General features: G+C 32.8%; 1 protein-coding gene and 1 long non-coding RNA gene across 8 annotated transcripts in view; both read right to left on the reverse strand.

The window, feature by feature from the left end:
* The window catches only part of LOC106473844, an 11979-nt gene extending 7608 nt beyond the window's left edge, over positions 1–4371 (reverse strand). The window contains exons 1-2 of the long non-coding RNA XR_001291709.2: positions 4007–4371; positions 1263–1264 (exon numbers count right to left, since the gene is read on the reverse strand). This is a non-coding gene — a long non-coding RNA (uncharacterized LOC106473844). The remainder of the gene's footprint in view (positions 1–1262; positions 1265–4006) is intronic.
* Positions 4372–7703: 3332 nt separating this feature from the next.
* LOC106473843 (ras-related protein Rab-24-like) overlaps positions 7704–19250 on the reverse strand; it is a 21177-nt gene continuing 9630 nt past the window's right edge. For all 7 annotated transcript variants that reach the window (XM_013934522.2, XM_013934519.2, XM_022402227.1 and 4 more), the window contains exons 4-8: positions 13760–13828; positions 11688–11834; positions 10330–10480; positions 9834–9893; positions 7704–9234 (exon numbers count right to left, since the gene is read on the reverse strand). In XM_013934522.2, the coding sequence (XP_013789976.1) occupies positions 9170–9234; positions 9834–9893; positions 10330–10480; positions 11688–11834; positions 13760–13828 (492 nt within the window). In that variant the 3' untranslated portion in view covers positions 7704–9169. The remainder of the gene's footprint in view (positions 9235–9833; positions 9894–10329; positions 10481–11687; positions 11835–13759; positions 13829–19250) is intronic.

Genomic DNA, 19250 nt, shown 5'->3' on the forward strand with positions numbered 1-19250 from the left:
GATTAACCCAGTTTATTCTTCCTCGATACAAACTTTAGTAATACACAGTATTTCCACAGTCACTTTAAACTTAACTCTTATAACACACGCTATAAATCACAGTGATTCACACACTTTACATACGGTGCCTACTGTTAGCTTGACTCAATTATCTATCTGCCTATCACTGGCCTCTCTTCCAGGCTTATATATTAAAAAAGAGGGCATCTCGATCAGACTAGAGTTGCCGGCAAATTCATGATCCTTCGAGAAACTCCAGCGCACATGCTCCTAGAGTCACGTGATTTCCGCTGTCGTAACAACAGTACTTCAGTTGATAAAAAAGTCTGACTATTCTTAACTGACCTGTTATAATATTGGCGCATTCTGCAACTATATTTTTATCTGTTAATTCTCCAATATAGTTCGGTTGTGTGCAGTAGGCCTTGTTTTTTAGAAATACCCACAAGAAGTCGAGCGGGTTGAGGTCAGGAGAACGTGGCAGCCAATCTATTGACTAGGGAACACATTATTAAGTCAATCTCAAACCTATCTACTGTGATGAGTAAGAGCACGGTTTTGTTGGAAATAATATTCACGTTCGGAAGGTATCGGGATAAATGTAATTTAAATCAGAGCCAATTTCATCTTGAAGCATCTATTAAAAAGTGGACTATTTGTACACCTTAAAAATAGCGAATATAAAAGAAAAGATATTAAAAGAGTACAAATTTACCAAGAGAACTTTCTAATAACTCTGAGAAAGCCTCGAAACAACATGGAACAAAATATGTAATTCTGATAAACTTCACTTTTTATATAGCCCCCGCACCCCTCCAGTGGCACAGCGGTATGTCTGCCGACTTACAACGCTGGAAACCGGGTTTCCATACCCGTAGCGGGCAAACCACAGATAGCCAATTGTATAGCTTTGTGCTTAACTTCAAACAAACAAAACCACTTTTTATTTGAAAATTGCATTAAAAAACATAACAAATTAGAGGGAACTCAGTAGAGAGCATACCTCCGCCACGCAGCGTTGATCATATTCGACTTTCAAAATGTGATAATTTTTGACTGAGCTAAAATCGGTCCCCATGTTAACAGATAGGGATTTTTTTATTTTAGTGACCTTGGCCCTTCAAAAACTAGTCACTTATAAATTGTGTCATAGTCCAAATGTATACCAACTTTCGTCCAAATAATTCGGCTGTTTTCGAGAAATCTTGCTGACAAACACACACACAGGGGTGAAAATATAACTTACGTCCACCTACAATGACAACTGCCGTAAACAAGATGAGGAACAAAATATTCATACATTTAATGTAACTTAGAATGTATGAACTGGTGACTTAACTGGATTCTGTTAAGAGTTGTCACATAATATTAGATATGTTACCTTAATTTATTCATATGTTACTTGTACTTGAAGTCCTTAAAATTACAAATAAGCAGAAATTATCATTGGTTAACAAGTACGTGTATAAGACTCATGGTGAATAATATAAATATTATATATTTGTTTTTAAACAAAAAGCTACACAATGGGCTATCCGTGCTCTACCCACCACAGGTATCGAAGTCCGATTTTTATTGTTAAAAGCTCTAAGATTTATCGTTGAGTCACCGGGGACAATACGAATATTATTTCAACTAAAACATAAATGTTGAACTCAGCTGGCATTGTGTAAGAATCATCATCAACAAAGGCTAAAAATTTAAGCTTTCTTTTTACTAGTAATGATACTGGATCAGCTACGAAAATGAAGTGTATATAAAAATATTTTATAATTTCCTCAAAAAATGAAGAACTAGACATTAAAAATAGACAAAAAGCTGGGTAATAATTAACTGTAGTCGAGATTTCAAACTTGTTCAACGTATAAAATTTGTAGAAGAAAAGTCAAACAATGTATCAATCATCTTCAAGTTATAAAAACTTTGGATAAATGTTTCAATTGTTTTAAAGATGTTAAAATTTAATAATAATAAGTTTAATGCTTAAATCTTTCTAAGTATATTAGTATTAGTGGAAGGAAAGGTTGTTATATTTTCAAGATATATATATATATATAGGAGAGAGAATCAGTATTTCATGAAGTTAAGGTTTGTTAGATCAATAAGTTAATTAATTTTGAATTCCCCTTTTTTTTAACATATTAAATCAAATTTTTCAAACTTGTCAATAGTTCAATCCTCTTCCACCTTAAACAGGTAGATAAAATATTGATGCATCTTTGTCAAAATATTAAAACACTTGGTGAAAAATGCTAGTCAGTCAGTAGTTCTATAAATATTTGAATTGAAAAAAGGGTGGTCAATGTTTCAATCATTTTAGCGACTAAGAATTGACAGAACATATGGTCAAGGTTTAAGTCTTTCTCAAGATGATCAATGCTTCAAACCCACTTTAGAAATATAATGATTAAAGAAAAAATACAATCAAATGTTTCAATCCTTTTAGAAATACTAGTATTCATGAGGCTTCATCCTTCCTACATAAATCATTGAAAAATTTATTTAATCTTTCTACGAATAAATTGTTAGAAGAATAAAAATATAAATTCAACAGGTTTTCTGTTACTTGAAACATGAATTTTGGTTAGACAGTGACCCAAAATCTATATATATATCTTTGACACTGCCAGAGAGACTAAAGATGTAGGTCATCTTCCTTTCACTCCCAATGATAGTGCATGACATTTATTTCTGATGACCTGAAAAGTAATTTTCCTCCAACACTCCGAGATATTCGAATACTTGTTATGTACTATTCTACTTTCTGGTGGCATTAAAGAGGCGAGAATCTTTACACTAAGTTCCTAAAGGTAATGCCCGATATAAAGAGGGAAGCAATATTAACCCTAAACCCATAAAGGTAATGCCTAATATGCTGTTAACGTCCAGTGATATTAAAACTCCTGGTTAATTTCCATTAGTTTCTTGTTATATGTTCAACCTTTTTCCTTTTTTTCCGTCAAGCAACTTTGAAAGTACATGATTTTTTTTCTTCTTCTTACTATCCTAGTGCTAGTGTATGACGTGATCTTTGCTATCTCTTTTAATTTGATCTTTTTCTAACAATTTTCTTCAATTTTAGTTACTTTAAAATGTAGGGCTCATGTCCTCATTTTTGGTAACTTAAAATTGCTGATAATTCCACTCGTTAAGTCTATAAATCACTAAGTTACTGCCTTCTTGAATCCCTAAATGACACGACATCACAGTAGTATAAGGTGAAAATCACTATTATCTACCTCTAGTAACTTTTACTTTTGTTTCCTTGTCAATTTTATTTGGGTGCTCTTGAAAGTGCCAGGTGTTTTCTTAATTTGCAGATTCTATGGAATACGTTATTTTAAGGTGGCAAGAGAAAAAAACAAAAAAAAAAACAACCCCACGTAGCAAATAATACAATAATATTACAACAGTATCTGTATACAAGTCAGCTATGCGTAGGTAGAAAGGTAGAACCACGGTAAACCTACTTTTATTACTGACTACACCTAAATATTAAGTCATTGTTAACTATTTTCTAACGCCCTAAAAGATTAAACTCTGTTTGAACATAAAAACTCCCTTTTTTCAGAAAGAGTAACTATATGCTTTTATCCAAAACTATAATAACTTCACTAGACTGTGTAAAATACAGGTTTCTCAGATGCATGCTACACAAACAGTAGTTCTAGCTGTTATTTGTTTTTAGAGCAAAGCCACCTTGGGCTATCCGCATCGTGGGGAATCGAACCCTGAATTTTAGCGTTGTAAGTGTAAAGACTAACCGCTGTACCACCGGGGGACTTGGTTTTAGCTCTGGACATGCAAACCTCAATCCAAAGCTACATTAAACATTTTATGTCGGGAAATCAATCGCTTTTATAAAGGGAGAACAGAAATCAGTCATGTAAAATAATATGTTAAGAAAACTCGGATAGTTTTCTATCTAGTAGATTATTTCGTATTATAGCCCAACTATAAAAAAAAAAAAGTCTGAAGTCCGACTTGAATAAAAATAATCACTTACCTGCTGATATAAAAAAAAGAAAACAAACGAGAAGACCGAACGAAAATTCCAGCAGGTTCATGTTCACGTGATGATTGAGACAGTACTGAGGAAACACGTCTTTGGCACTCTCTCCAACTGCCACACTAAGACACAGTGACCTACTTAAGACAACCAACCGACACGCAGCTGCGGCTCACAACCAGTCATAACGAATCGTCCAACAAAATATCAAAACCTACCTATCACGACAGTGCTTCTCAGAAAGTCTTAAGAAAATGCAATTTTTTCAAAACTTATTATTTGTGTATGAAAACTTGTTAATGGTTTTTGTTTCTATTATTCTTTTAACACTGGCACAGACCGAAGGGTGATGAAAAGTAAGCTGTAAATAATATCTCCAAAACTCAATAATACTTTTTTTTACAGAATGTAATTCATGTTATTTCGTGGTCGATTTTAAAATTTACTTATCGCTTCAACCCGTAAGTGACTTCAACTTATTTTAACCATGCAATTGTTTTAACGAATTTCGCAAAAATATGAACCGTTAGTATTCTCTCAAAAGGTCACAGACACCCCCCCCCCAGTGGCACAGCGGCATGTCTGCGGACTTACAACGCTAGAATCCGGGTTTCGATACCCGTTGTGGGCTGAGTACATATAGCCCATTGTATAGCTTTGTGCTTAATTACAAACAAACACAGACCCACACCCACCACCTTCATGTCTTGTTGATAAGTTAACTAAAGGTCTCCTAGTTGCACTATTTAAAAGTTGGAATACTTTGTTAAATTATTATTTCTAACTTTATTGAGAACCCGTTCATTATATTTGCATGAAGAGAGAAACATTGAAAAGGCGAATCATCTTAAACCTAAAAGTAATTGTTGATATCGTTTTACTAATAACATTTATTGCGCTATTTACAGTTTCCCAGATGATTCACCCTTGTATGAGAAACAAGTTAAATGTATCGCAAATCTGTTGAAATATTAATAAATTGTTGTTACTACTCAATGGCAAGTCACATTGTTTTCTATATGTTTAGGCCTAGTAACACAATTCTATAACGTTATAGGGATGCTTTCTTTGCTACTTACTCTCCCATGCATATTGTGAAAGTTAGACAAAATGGCTCAAGACAGTAAAACACAGAGTGGAGTTAAGAGAAATTTGTTTTCCTCATTCCTCAAAACATACAAACTTATAAATATATTTCACTATTGACGAAAAACTAGTTAATACGACTTTTGTCGTGAAATCGTTTTGAATCTGACATTATACAACGGTTCGACTTTAAAACAACATTCACTAGGGCAACTTTTCAAAGATAAACAGACAAAGCTACAGGGATGGCGGGCGATCTGTCAGATGATAAAAAAATTAATCTACATATATAACGGAAAGCCCAGGAAGATCACCATAAAAAATGTTCAACTTGATTTGCCTTCTACAAAACACTGGCAGATATCAGTACAATTGTGTTTCCTTTAGATGAAACAATCAACGATAAACATGTAACACTACACATTGTTTTAGAAACAACAGCTAACTTCATTTTCATTGAATGAACAAAACGAAGAAATTTAGTTCAAGAGGTCAGTGATCTATAAAATCTTCTATACTCGGTGCATACACGTGCTCATTTGGCAACACTTTGCTATAAAGGGTTGTCTTACTGTGTAATAATTGTCTAAGTTGCTACTGTTAAAAGGTCACGACACAATTTCACTTAACATAAATTATAGTGCCGAGGACCAGAACTGTTATTGTTTATTATTAAGCACAAAGCTACACAAAAAGTTATCTGTGCTCTGCCCACCACGAGTTTCGAAACCCGGTTTCTAGCAGCGTAAGTCCGGAGACATACCGCTATGCCACTGGGAGGAGACGAGAACTGTTTTCTAAAAGATGTTTTACTTTCATCCATAGGCATAACAGCGACTCCAGCCAAGTTAGTGGATGAAGTAACACTATCTACAGGAGTGAATTTCTGGCCATGCCTGGTGGTGTTGTTCCGAATGCTGGAGTACCACTATTCTTATGTTCGTAAACAGATCTAAACACTTTTGAATAGAGTTGTAGCTACAAGTTCTTGAAATACCTACAGATTGATACGTTTGTTTTTTGTGAGTGTAAAACGCTTAAATACGCCATTTCGAGATCTAAACACTGTTTATTCCAGTTGCTATAAAAAAGGGTGCCAATATATCAAATTATTTCTTGTTCAAATTATCCACTGCTACATTTTTTCAGGGTTTTCCCTTTTATATAACATGGCCCCTGTTTTTGATACCACATCATTAGACATTATATAAATTAGTTGACCCTTTTATTTTATCTTTCTTGTTCATGTTTACCGTACAGATTTAACAACTACTACTGGCCTTCTGCTTTAGAACAAATTGTAGGTAAAATATCTTTGATTCCAGATTTTAAACAAACATTACTACATTTCCTGTATAAAAATGTATAAGAAAAATGTTTTATGTAATTGCAGAAAGTAAAAAATAATAATAATTAACGCATACCGTTTCACTATCTATTTAGAATTAGTTCAACGTTATGATGTCATTTAATACAATATCAATATCGAAAGAATTTTACCATAAAAACCATTAACCATAGTGCATAGCTTTCAAATACTGTCTCATTTATCTAACTGCTACCTTAATAATGACTCGTATTCTAAACATGTTTTTACTAGCTACAAGTAATGATAAATAGTCCATCATTTTTCAAATATATTCCGTTTCTCATGGGTAAAAATGAATGGTAACTCAGTTAACAAGAAACGATTTTACCTGCACATTCTTTCACAAAGTCACTTTTAAAACAAATCTATGTTAAATGTTATCGAACTCTAAGATATAGGCTTAATGAAATATAAGAGTAACATTCTAACTTCTTTAACCCTACACTGTCCTGTGCATCACTTGTGATTCACGGGACATTATGCTAAAGCGCCTAAGTATCATATGTGATACACAGCTACATTTACTGATATGCAGCTGATGGTTGTGAATGTGGTAATAAGAACTGGTTGTTTTGATTCAACGTATTAGATTAGAAGAGCTTCATGTGAACATTACATGTGATGCTCAAAGCGTATGGCAAATAGGTTAAGTAGTCAATTAAGCATATCCATGTAAACCATTAAAAGATCTAGAACGGGGAAAGGTGTAAATAAATATGTGATTGAATAGTGTTAAGTAGCCTTTGGTAGATAGCAAATTTTCAAGTTAGCATTAGAAAAATAACACAGTACCTTTAGTAATGAATGGATTGTAGCATAAGTTGATACCTAGACAGACATAAGATGAGCAGAAATTAGTTAACACAAGTTTCCTTTCTTATCAAATGTCTTTATGTTGCATCTTGGTCAAACTGCAGCATTTCATAATCATTGCTACAGCCCAGAATAAGCTTGATTATAGCATTTATAAACTATAGCTGTACAAAGACTAAGAAACGTCTAAAAGCTACTATTTTAACTATGCTGAACATGGGAGAAGCTTAATTATTGGATGGATTTTATAAAATGTTAGTGAAAAGTAAACAATAAGGTGATGGAGATCTTTCAAGTAATGAATAGATTCTGTAAGAAAAACAAAAATCAGATAATTTCTGGAACATTTGTTTGGATAATAAGTAGAATACTTGAATGATTTAAAATAATCATAACCTTCATATTCATAAAAAAGAACTTAATCTCTTTAGAAATTAAAACCATTTAGTTTCACATTTTTATCTTATACAGTCATGACAAAAAACTGCTACATTTTATATCAAACCAATCATATCTAAAAAAATACCAGTGGATGTTTCTGGAAGAAATTAACTTTGAATATTCAACTTATCAACTAAACATTTTTATTAATATTTTAACTAGGTTTCAGTCGTTACAAAACAGATGCACAAACAAAAAAAAAAAAACTGAACCCAAATAACCTTTTTCACAGCTGTGTTTGTTGTGTGAGTGAGAACATACCAAATTAATCCACTAGAGGCTTTCTGTGTTCTTGGCTTATAACATCTCTCATTACTAAAACGAAAACTTAGAAAGAAACTTCATTTTGAAAGATTAAAAAAAAAAAGCCAAAAAAAAAGAAGAAAAATTCATTTTTAACAGTGATGTTTCTACAGAGTTATAATAAACATTCTAATGTATACACTGCTCCAGTAAAAATACTAAAAACCTAACATGTCTTCCATTAGCAACAAGTTAAACATTATTATAAATAATTCTACCAACAACTTATTGTTGAAATAAGTATTGTTGAAATATTGAATTATTTTGTTTATATTTTTGCACTGTAATAGTTGATTGGTACGTAGAAAACCTTCATGCAGGTAACCACTACCAGTATTAATACCTCAATTGAGGACCTTGTTTCTTTCTAGAAGTCGAACAATCATTCCTCTTCTTTAATCAGGAGAAACTCTAAATACATTTCTAATTAAGTGGTTGTTGGAGAAGTAATGGATTAAATCAACTTCAAGTTAACTCACGTTACAAAATGAGCAAAAGAATAAGGTACTAGTAAAATTAATAATGTAAAAAAGCTATTGCACTATATCTTTTTTTATGTTAAAAAATGGACAAATATTCCCTGAAGGTTTTAATCACCACTCCCCGAAGATGGGAAATAGTGAAAGTTATATATATATATAAATATATATATATCTGTGTGTATGTGTGTGTAAAGGAAATCACTCCAAATTATAGATAAAAACAAAATCTATGTCAAATCACATATTTCCACAATGATTACCAACTTGATACAAATTTGGATATTCCAAAAACTAAATTATTGTTATATGCCATAAAGAATAACAGCAAGACACCCCAGTATTTTATAATATTAATAATTATACTTGCACAAATAGTTCAAGTCAACATTCAAAATTTACTAAATAATAGAAGGCACTAATATTACACAACACTTGCTTAATATTTGTCACGATCACCCAGTTCAATTTTATATTCAGTGGCAGGCTTCAGTTCTGTTGGAACAACCTCCTAGGCATCAACATACTGTAACCAACTATATGTAATATATTGGCATTTCTATTCACTGTTCAAAAACTTGATCTTGGAGATGTTCTCTCTATTTTTTTTTACATGAACGTAAATGATATGTATTGTTTAATACTTTCTTCTTCCAAGGTAGGGTATCCTTAGCTTGAACAACAGAATGTGGACTTCTTTCCTGGACTTTCTAAAATTAAATCTTCATTTTTTTCTACGGAAAAAAAACATGTAAAAATACTGATTGAAAATAAATTTTTATTGTAGTCTTCATTGAGCTAATTTCTTGTTCACTTATTTTTAATTACAACAAATTGTGGCATTTTTTCTGAAAAAGTTTTATGATACACTGTGGTATTGTTGTTTTTAAACAGTTTCTACAACATTGAAACACTAAACTTCAAGTGGTCTGTACAATATAATTCAGAACTATCATAGTCAAACAATTTATTACAAAACATCATTTTGTGTTAAAGAATTGTGCACTTTATTTTGTGTAAAACTTGGTGATATTAGTTTTATTGTTGTGAATAAATATAAAATACTTACCATAGCTTCAAATCATCCATAATTTAATCAAGATATCTGACAATGTTATGGAGTTGGAGTACCACAACTTGAACAAAATCATAACAGCTAAGTTCGGTATTTAAAGTTCTATATCAAAACCATAAAATTAATGGATAATTATTTTGTGTCCTGAAACAGTTTGAAAGAGTACTTCAAAGTAGGAAACAAATGCTTATAAGTACTTCTGCTATGTATTCAACAAAATTTTATTTACAGTACTTTAAAATGCATTTACACCAATACCTTTTGAAGAAGGCACATATTTATTCACAAAATCCATTGCTATTTGCGTGAACAGCTCCCCTGTGAATAGAAGTATACGAAACAGTCAAACCTCACCAACTATTACAGTTACAGATATCCACAGTTAATAGACTATCATGAAGCTTTTTTTCCAATAAATCATATAACTTATTTACAAAATATTATAACTGTAGCATGATTGTTTCTTTCATAGTTTTTGTTAGATAAATGTAAAAAATAATTTGTAAAATTAATAAAGTAATTCCTATTAAGAACAAAATAAAGAACACTTTGAAAGCCACTGAGAAGGTTATATTGAATGTACTTGGATATTAAAACATATTAATTGTAAATGGTAACTTTTACTAAACCTGATGGTGTTTTGAACACTACAAAGCATTATCACCTGTTGATTATGAGCATAAAGAAAGCTATCTTAAAACTATTTCATAGCATTGAGAAAAACAACTACTTGATGGATTCAACCACAACTTACGAACACATTCCCCTGTCTTACTAGATGTTTCAAAAAGATTAGCACCAATCTCATCAGCATAGTCAGTGGTAGTGTGGTAATCAATTTTCCTGCATTGCCGGTCCTCCTGAACTAAGTCTTTTTTTGTTCCACATAGGTAAATCATACAATCCTAGTATACAAATCATTATCGATGTAATTATAGAAAACACACATAACACACAGAGAAAAAACCCTATGTAATTAACCCTCTAGCTATCGAAAGGTCAAAAGGTGCATGTCATGGCATTTTGGAGAGTTATTTTCAAAATTTAATCCCCCCCCCAGTAGCTCGGTGGTATGTCTGCAGGCTTTAAACACTAAAAATTGAGTTTCAATAGTTGTGGTGGGCAAAGCTTCGGATAGTCCATTGTGTAGCTTGTACATAACAACAAAAAATTGAACCAAAATGTAATCAAATAACTATCATCATTATATGTCAATCAGATCGGCATCACAATGTAGTTTATAATACAAATTTTAATATATGTTTTTCTTTTTAGTGAATCATATGGCATGTCTCCTTGTTTTATTGTTCAGTAAATATTTTATTCCACTTACCAAACAATGTTTATAGTGGTTAACGAATTAGAAACTCACATTTCAGACATTTACAAGCTAGAATCTCCAACTTTTTTGATTTGCTGAGATATCGATACGTTTTGCAAATGTAGCCCCTCCCCTACTACATTCTGTTGAGACCTCTTGTCTACTCATATCTACTTTTCGAAGTACATGTTCATAACCAATAGGTATTTATACAAAACATTTTGTGTACAGACACTTATTTCATTTATAGTGATTCCATGTTTTTACAGGTCTTTACTTTAAATCTAAGTACAACTGTTTTATTCATATCCAACTACATAATACAGTAACAGCATTATTTAAAGAAATTATATATCTAAAATATATGCCCTTCTTAAATATATAGTATTCCACTTAATAATGCTACTCACATAAAAAAAATATTTGGACTTTGGCTCATGTGGCACGGCACATGCTTCACTTTTTAACTTTGTTTGTTAAACAATGTTTCAACAGTCAAATAATTTTAGTACATACATCATATGCAAAGCACGAGTTTATCCCCTAGTAAATCATTTTTGTCTTTGACATATACAAAGTTTTATTGTAACAATGAAATTGTTACCTTGTTTGCTTTGATGACTGTTATTCATTTCTTCTATCAAACTTCTGAAACTCTTTGATGTCCATTTAAAACAAAAAATTGATGCAAAAACATGTACATAATAAATCTTACAGAGACTTTTTAGATTATTCATATTTCCTTCTCTGATTTTACTGCCAACAAATGTAAAGATAATGTCCATACAAACCTCCTCAAATTTCTTTAATTCATCCACCCAAAATTTAACCCTTTCAAAACTGCTGCTATCTGTGAGGTCATAACAGACAATAGCTGCTTTGGCACCTCGATAATATATCTTACTCATTGCTTCATATCGTTCACTTCCAGCAGTATCCTTGGAGATAAATAAAGGAGAAAATGTATCTTACCATGGTATTTGTAGAACAAAATCAAAACGTGAAATCTAGTCTTACTTTTTACAGAAAATAATGTTACAATGTAAATAACATAGAATCATTTCTTCACTAAGAGAAAAACATTCACTGTGCAAGTACTTAATAGAATAACTTATATTTTCCTCCTTTCACAGAGCTTACTTTGGAAAACTAATTAAACATAGGTTAACACAGTAAAAAACAAAACAAAATGATCCTAACTATGCTAACACCTCCAATATAAATTTGTATTTGTATTTTTGCTTCTCCACCCCCAATTATTGCTGTTATTGAGCACTTACTACCTTTGACTAAGTTACCGTTAACTACACATTCACAGATTGCACCACTTACTTACATCAAATAGAAAAAAACTTTATTAAATTTTCTATAACACAACATAAACAAAGTGTCGGGGAAGGCCACATAAATGTCTTATACATTTCAGACAGTGTGCTAGCATTCTCTATGGGGTAATGCAATGAATAATATGGCCACCACTATTGTAATAATACATAAACTCAGCTGAAGTTTCTACTCCAACAGCCACAATAAGGCTGATATGAAGAGCTGTTTTTTTTAGTTATACCCACTTCCTACTTTGAGCTGTAACCTTTCAACTTTGGCCCGTAAGACACTTCTGCGGCTAATGACCATCAATTAACTAATCACTTGAAACATTGTGGAAGGACATTAAGAGGTGGGTGTTGAAAATGGGTAACAGAAAGCACTCCAACTATCACTACTTTGGCCACTATCTCTTCCTACAAAATCACCCTGACCATTGCACAGTGTATACCATGTTTGAAGTATATACATATTGAGTTCTTAAAGCTTATACAAAATGTTTGGTAAGGTAATAATGAATACTGTAATAATATGTTTTGTTATAAATAAATTGTGTGAAAGTTAGAATTTTTGTGTTATTTATCATAGCATCCACCACACATTTTATTAATTCATAACTCAAACAAAGGATGGGTACCTCAGCTTGTTTATTATAAATTAAAATTTGAACTAAAAACCTTGTAGGCTATTAGAATTTTGAAAAAATCTACAAAATTAAAATCATAAAATTGAAAAGAACTGCTTAAATTGCGCATAGCTGTTTGCAAAGTAAAAAAAAAAAGATTCAATCCAGTAACAGAATTATTATAACACAGTTGATACATCACAGAATTATAAAATGGGAAAAAAAATTAAAATATCTATAAATACATGTCTCTGCCTGTTTACAAGCTACCCCACTGCATAATTTAGTTATTTATCAAACAATGCATTATTTTGCAATTGTTTATTTGTTTTTTTAAACTCATCTCTGGTTGAAAAAAAAATGTTGGTTTAACAGAAAAACAATTCAAAATTAAGTTGCAATAAAAACTTCTGTTTAATTTCGAAATGCAACACGAGACATTTTGGGTTAAACTAATGTCAGACAAAACAAAGAGATTATGCACCAGCATCTTATGCTTCTAGATTTATAGTTTATTGCATTCTACTTTAGTTTTACTTTGTAATTCATTTAATATGATTATTCTACTAAATAAGTAATTATATTTATTTGTTTTAAATAACATTTTCAATGAACATACACATATTGTGAGCATAATCATACCACCATACTCAGATTTAACTTGTTCCAAATCTTTTTTCTATAAAATACAAACAGTTGCAAATACGAACGAAAATTTTCTTAAATAATGAGCTACTTTGATACAATAACATAAAATAATATATATATTGGACCACAGTTTAACTCACTATCCAATTTTAAAACTACAAACCTAAATTATTTGCAATCCATTCTTAATACTTTCATCTTACTGATATTTAACTGTTTAGAATTTTGCAAACTGGATCAATGTGTCACTTAAGTTCAACTTACCCAAATTCCCATTGTTATCTGTTTGTCATCAAGCTGAATCTTTTTTGCTCCAAAAGCAGCACCAATAGTCTGTGGAAAACAAAATGTGTGAACATTAATAAGAATAACCAAATATATTATAATAATGTTAAATTACCTTTCAACTTTGATTTTATGTTAAATGATTTTCAACTTTGATCTTATATTCAATGACTATGTAATATCGAAATATAAAAAAACAACCAAAAGAGCTAATTTTTTCTAACAGCTAATCAAAAGAACTCCCATTTATTCTAACTGATAATTTCTCTGTTCTCATTAGCTACCATTAGATGAAAAAAGTATAATTATAATTTCCAACTGAAAAATTGAATAATTTATTTTATAGGATTAAATGTATTTGTTTGAATGTGTGGAAATGTTTATTGGTTGAAATTCTATATTAATCAATTAAATAAGCTTTTCCTAAATTGGAAAAACTAACTTTAACATTACATACACTGGTATAGAAGCCTGTGTTGGAAGATTCATTTGTAAGACAGGAATTCAAAAATAGTTATAAACATTTGAAGGTTCATCAGGTGGTATTCATGCAAAGTTAGATTTGTTTTTTCTCTTAACAGAAACTATTCAACAATGTTTAAATAGTAGTGGCACATTAAATGTCAGTTACACGAAAAATTTTATCTTTCAATTTGTATACTGTCAATTAGTTAAAACACACACATACACCATTAAAATGTAATACACACCATCTTGTTCCATACAACCAAAAATATTTGCTAACACTATAACTTTAATGTTGAAAAAGGAGCACATGCGTAACTGTACACTCCCTTCTCCATGGCAGATGTCTAATTAATTAACAATGCTATTAAGAAAAGTGACTTATAAAAACATACTCTCTTGTAACTTTTTGTTATAGTTGAAGGTCCATATTTATTTTCAAGCTGAGTTGTTAGTGTTACTCTGTTCTGTTATGTTGATTACCTATTATTAATAATGTATAATGTTTGTTTAATTAATCAACAATATTATGTTAAAAAAATTATTGTTAACCTGCTTGGAATGGTGACTACTGAATAAAAATTTGTTTTGCTTAATTCAGCTGCAGTTATTTTAATTGGCTGAAATAGGGTACTCTTGCAGTATAATATTATAGTATGTAACTATATTAATAATACGTGTAGCATCAAATGCAGGTTCATAAACAATGTGCATTTTTAATTGCTGTTTAAAATATAAAAACATTATTACTGTTATATATATACCATTTTAACTAAATGTGAATGTTTTGTTTCAAATATGTGGATTACGTATAAAATAAAAAGGTTTTCAAAGAAATAAACTAGTAGTTACAGTTATGTCATTAGGGAGTAATGCAAATTAGTACAACCAAATGTCAAAATCTACCCTTCGTTACACCCTACTGATATATAGGTCATTTAGACTAATTAAAAACCAGAGAAATAAATAAGAATAGTAACAACGAGTTTTGGGAAGTTTCATAATATCTGTGGGATAAGTTAGAATTTGTGAATTGTGTGTTAGACCATTTAAAATATTTTCTAAAATATTTTACTTACTGAGCCTGAAGTAATTACACAGGCCTGCAAATTTAAACTTCATAAAAGTTGTTTTGGTTTTAATAACAGATTTTCCATAATTCAGCTATGCAGATTTCAAAAATATTCATTTTTTTCTATCACAAAGATATTTTACAAATTGAGAAGAAAAAAACTCAAATTATTATTTCATTTACCACAATGAACATTTTTGATTATCATGATAGTTAAAGTACAAAAAAATTGAAGAAAAGGGAAAAACATTGATGTCAAATGAACATGCATCCTCATTCATCCTGATTTTTTTTGTGAAATCTACATCTTTTAGTCTCAAACTACATGTTTTGGTCTTTCTTTTATTTATTGCATCTGGAGAATCTTGTTTCAATGAATGTTCCACCTTCCCTGATACCCCCTCTCCATTTTCTCCTTGTTCTTCGCTGATGGCACCAAGGTTTCAGGGAAGTAATCAATATGCGAGTATAAGAAATGAACTTTCAAGCTCATATTACAACCCAACTTTTTGAATTTATCGAGCATGTTATCAACAATATTTTTGTAACCAGGGTCCTTGTTGTTTCCTAAAAAGTTGTCAATAACATCTTTAAAGGCAATCCACATCTCTTTTTTTCAACTTTCCTCATTGTCTGTTCATCTAAAGTCAATTTCCTAATCTGAGGCCCAACAAAAATCCCTTCTTTAAGTTTTGCTTCTGGAAGAGCTGGGAATTGCCCTCATAAATATTTGAAACAGTTGCCATCTTTGTCTAAGGTCATTACAAATTGCTTCATCAAGCCCAGTTTTATGTGAAGTGGAGATAATAGGACTTTCTTTGTGTTAACCAAACTTTCACGTTCAATGTTTTTCGATCATGGTATCAAGCTGACTCTGCATGGTCATTGCTTCTTTATCCAATGCTGATTGTGTGCTCTGCTGTCCCATTCACACAAAATACATGGAAACTTTGTAGAACCAGATTGTTGACCCAACAACATACAAAGGACTTTTAAGACTCCAGAAAGTAGCCGATGTTATCATTTTCCTAAATTGAAAATGTGTTTCCAAACATACTTACCTCTGCTGACACTAATAGCTATTTCTCGATCTTCATCTTTTCCATCTAACATTGTGTTCACTTACTCCAGTCTTTATATTCCCCACTTGACTGCCCTCGGCAATATATAATTTGCAAAACTTTACTGTGGCCCTCACACACCCTCTATGCAGATACTGTATATAAGCACTGTATGCAGACAATAAAATCACTTGTTTGGGGCTTACCACATTCTGGTCACTAACAACAGCTCTTAGTATGGAGGAAGGGAGGGAGAGTGTCAGCAGAGGTAAGTATGTTTGGAAATACATTTTCAGTTTAGGAAAATAATAACTTCCAAACATACATACCTCCACTGACACTAATAGCTAGATTCCCACACTGAGAAGGTGGAGGGGCCAGTGAGGACAGAGATCATACAGAAAGTGTCTGCAGAGAACAAATATGTACCACGAGAAGTGGTATGAAAGTGGGGAACACTGCACTACATCCAGAACAGGTATGCTCTTCTCTCAGCACTGCAGAAAATTAAAAAGGGTGGAATATAATACAAGTATGATGGTCCAGCCTCGACCAAACAGCCGAGGTTCTACAACTCGGGTTGGATTTAAGGGGTCATGGTACCCATATCCCACGTTGGTGGCCAGGGCAGTTGGACTGCAGATATATATATATATCTTTGTGATAGGATCCCTACCAGTAACCATAGAATGATGCATTTTGAACCACTGGACTTATGAAAGAAAGAAAGCAAGACCAAAGTGGAAAATCCTTCTGATAAACCTGGAGAAATCTAAAAGGCAACATCCCAGGTCTGGATTGATGGATCATATGCCATATTCCACCAAAGTCCAGAACTCATCCACTTTGGATTTACAAACAGTTGTCTGTTGTAAGAATTCCACTTACCCATGGAATTAAGGAGAGGATGTGGAACACTGTCCCACCAAGAACCAAAGATTTCGTTTTTGGATTTATGAGGAGATAGTGGACCCCCTCCTACTGGTCCTGCTCCTACTGACATCTGGGAAAACACTTCCAGGGACCCAGGTAGGAGGGTCCCCAACTTATCTGAGAGTGGAGAAAACTCAACATTCCAAAGGTAAATCCTGTGTCCTCCACCCCAGCGACTGGAAACTGGGTGTGGTAAGGAATCCCGAGATCCACTAGTAGAAGTAAGGGGGAACATATGCATTGGGGAGTCCCGAGGAACAGGGCTCCGGAGACAGTGCAACAGGTGAACCACGTTCCCTAATTTTTAAAAGCAAACTGATCTCGACTGATTCAGCTCTAAGATCAGCAGGGACTGGCAAAATCCGCTTTAGCTTTACTCATGATAGTCCATGAGCAGCAGTCCATTAGAAATATTGTAATAAGATATCACCATCCAGAATTGGATCCAGACGGTCTTATGTAACAGCTCATCTTGACAGAGCCCATTGCAACCAGGAACCAATATAAAGGTTGCTATTGCAGAATTTAAATACAAGTATACCCGACTCAGCAGCGCTCGCCACTGAGTGGGATCCAAAAAAAAAATCAATAGGGACCCTAGAAGAGAAACAAACAATAACAGTAAGTCAGATAACACGCTACTCACAACCCTGTTAAAATCTAGTAAAGGTAGCCAACACAGCCACAGGGAAAAGCTGAAGTCCCTTTGAAGAGGAACTTGCCAGATCGTGAAGGTAATGAGATATGAATGTGTTGAGAGAAGTCCACATACCAGCCCGCAAAATATCTCCCAAGAATAAGGACAGAAGTGATTAAGATAAAGGAATGAGGAGTGGAAGGAGGGGGCCTTGAGACACAAAGGGATGAACCTGCACAAGTGCAAGTGAAAGTAGAATAGGGTTGAGCAGCCAAAGACAATAAAGAAGACTGCAAATGTGTTTTATCAACTCTGGCTTCTAAAGATTCTGGAATTCCAGCAAATAAATAAGGCCAAAGAAAATGCGCTTCCCGTAAATCTCAAAGGGCAGAAGAAGGTAAGTGAATACCCTCGAAAAATTCATTACGACTCAACAAGTCCCAGCAACAGACTAACCATGACACCAAAGCAAGTCCTGAAGAGGACAAACATGTCATAGTAGTGACCAGTAAATGGCCCAGTTTGTCGTCATATTGTTGAGGTGATCAGTGATATGCCTCAGACAAAAGGTGAAGGGAAAAGATGTATCTTAAAATAGTAGTAAGAGTCAAACGAATCCGCGAACATTGTGACCTGTTAAATGAGCTAACAGGTATGTACCTGGCACCCCATAGATCCAACAACAGATCCAACCTTTGAATGTCCAAATATATATAATCCTGACAATGATACACCACTAGTGAAAGAACAAGCAGGAAACAGGGAGTCTAAATTCTCCCCAGAACATCCTGTTTCAGAATGAAAATTAAAATCCCAGAGAGATACCTCAGGCCACCTGAAGAACTCGATCTCACCCTGATTCAGGTCATGGACAGCTTACACGGAGAGTAAAGTTTTGCAACTTAGATATTGCTGAGAGCAGTCAAGTGGGGTATATATAAAGACTGGAGAGAGTGCACACAATGTTAGATGGCAAAGATGAAGATCAAGAAATAGCTATTAGTGTCAGCAGAGGTATGTATGGTTTGGAACATGTTCTCTGTATTTGACCTTATTAAGAAGTTCAAGATTTTCGTATGTTTCCTTCAAGTGAACCGAATGAGCAATAGGAACAGATACATATATGTTACCACTGACAAGGAGAACACCTTTTAGACTTCTTTTGGAGGAATCAAAGAACAATCGCCACTCACTTGGTTCATAGACTGAAACTCCAAGCATTGGTATAAATTCAGCAATATTGTTGCAATAAACCAGTGAACCTTCTTGTGAAAAGTATGGTATAAACTCTTTCTCATAATT

Source organism: Limulus polyphemus, unplaced genomic scaffold, assembly GCF_000517525.1.
Source record: "Limulus polyphemus unplaced genomic scaffold, Limulus_polyphemus-2.1.2 Scaffold6550, whole genome shotgun sequence".
Lineage (NCBI taxonomy): Eukaryota > Metazoa > Arthropoda > Merostomata > Xiphosura > Limulidae > Limulus > Limulus polyphemus.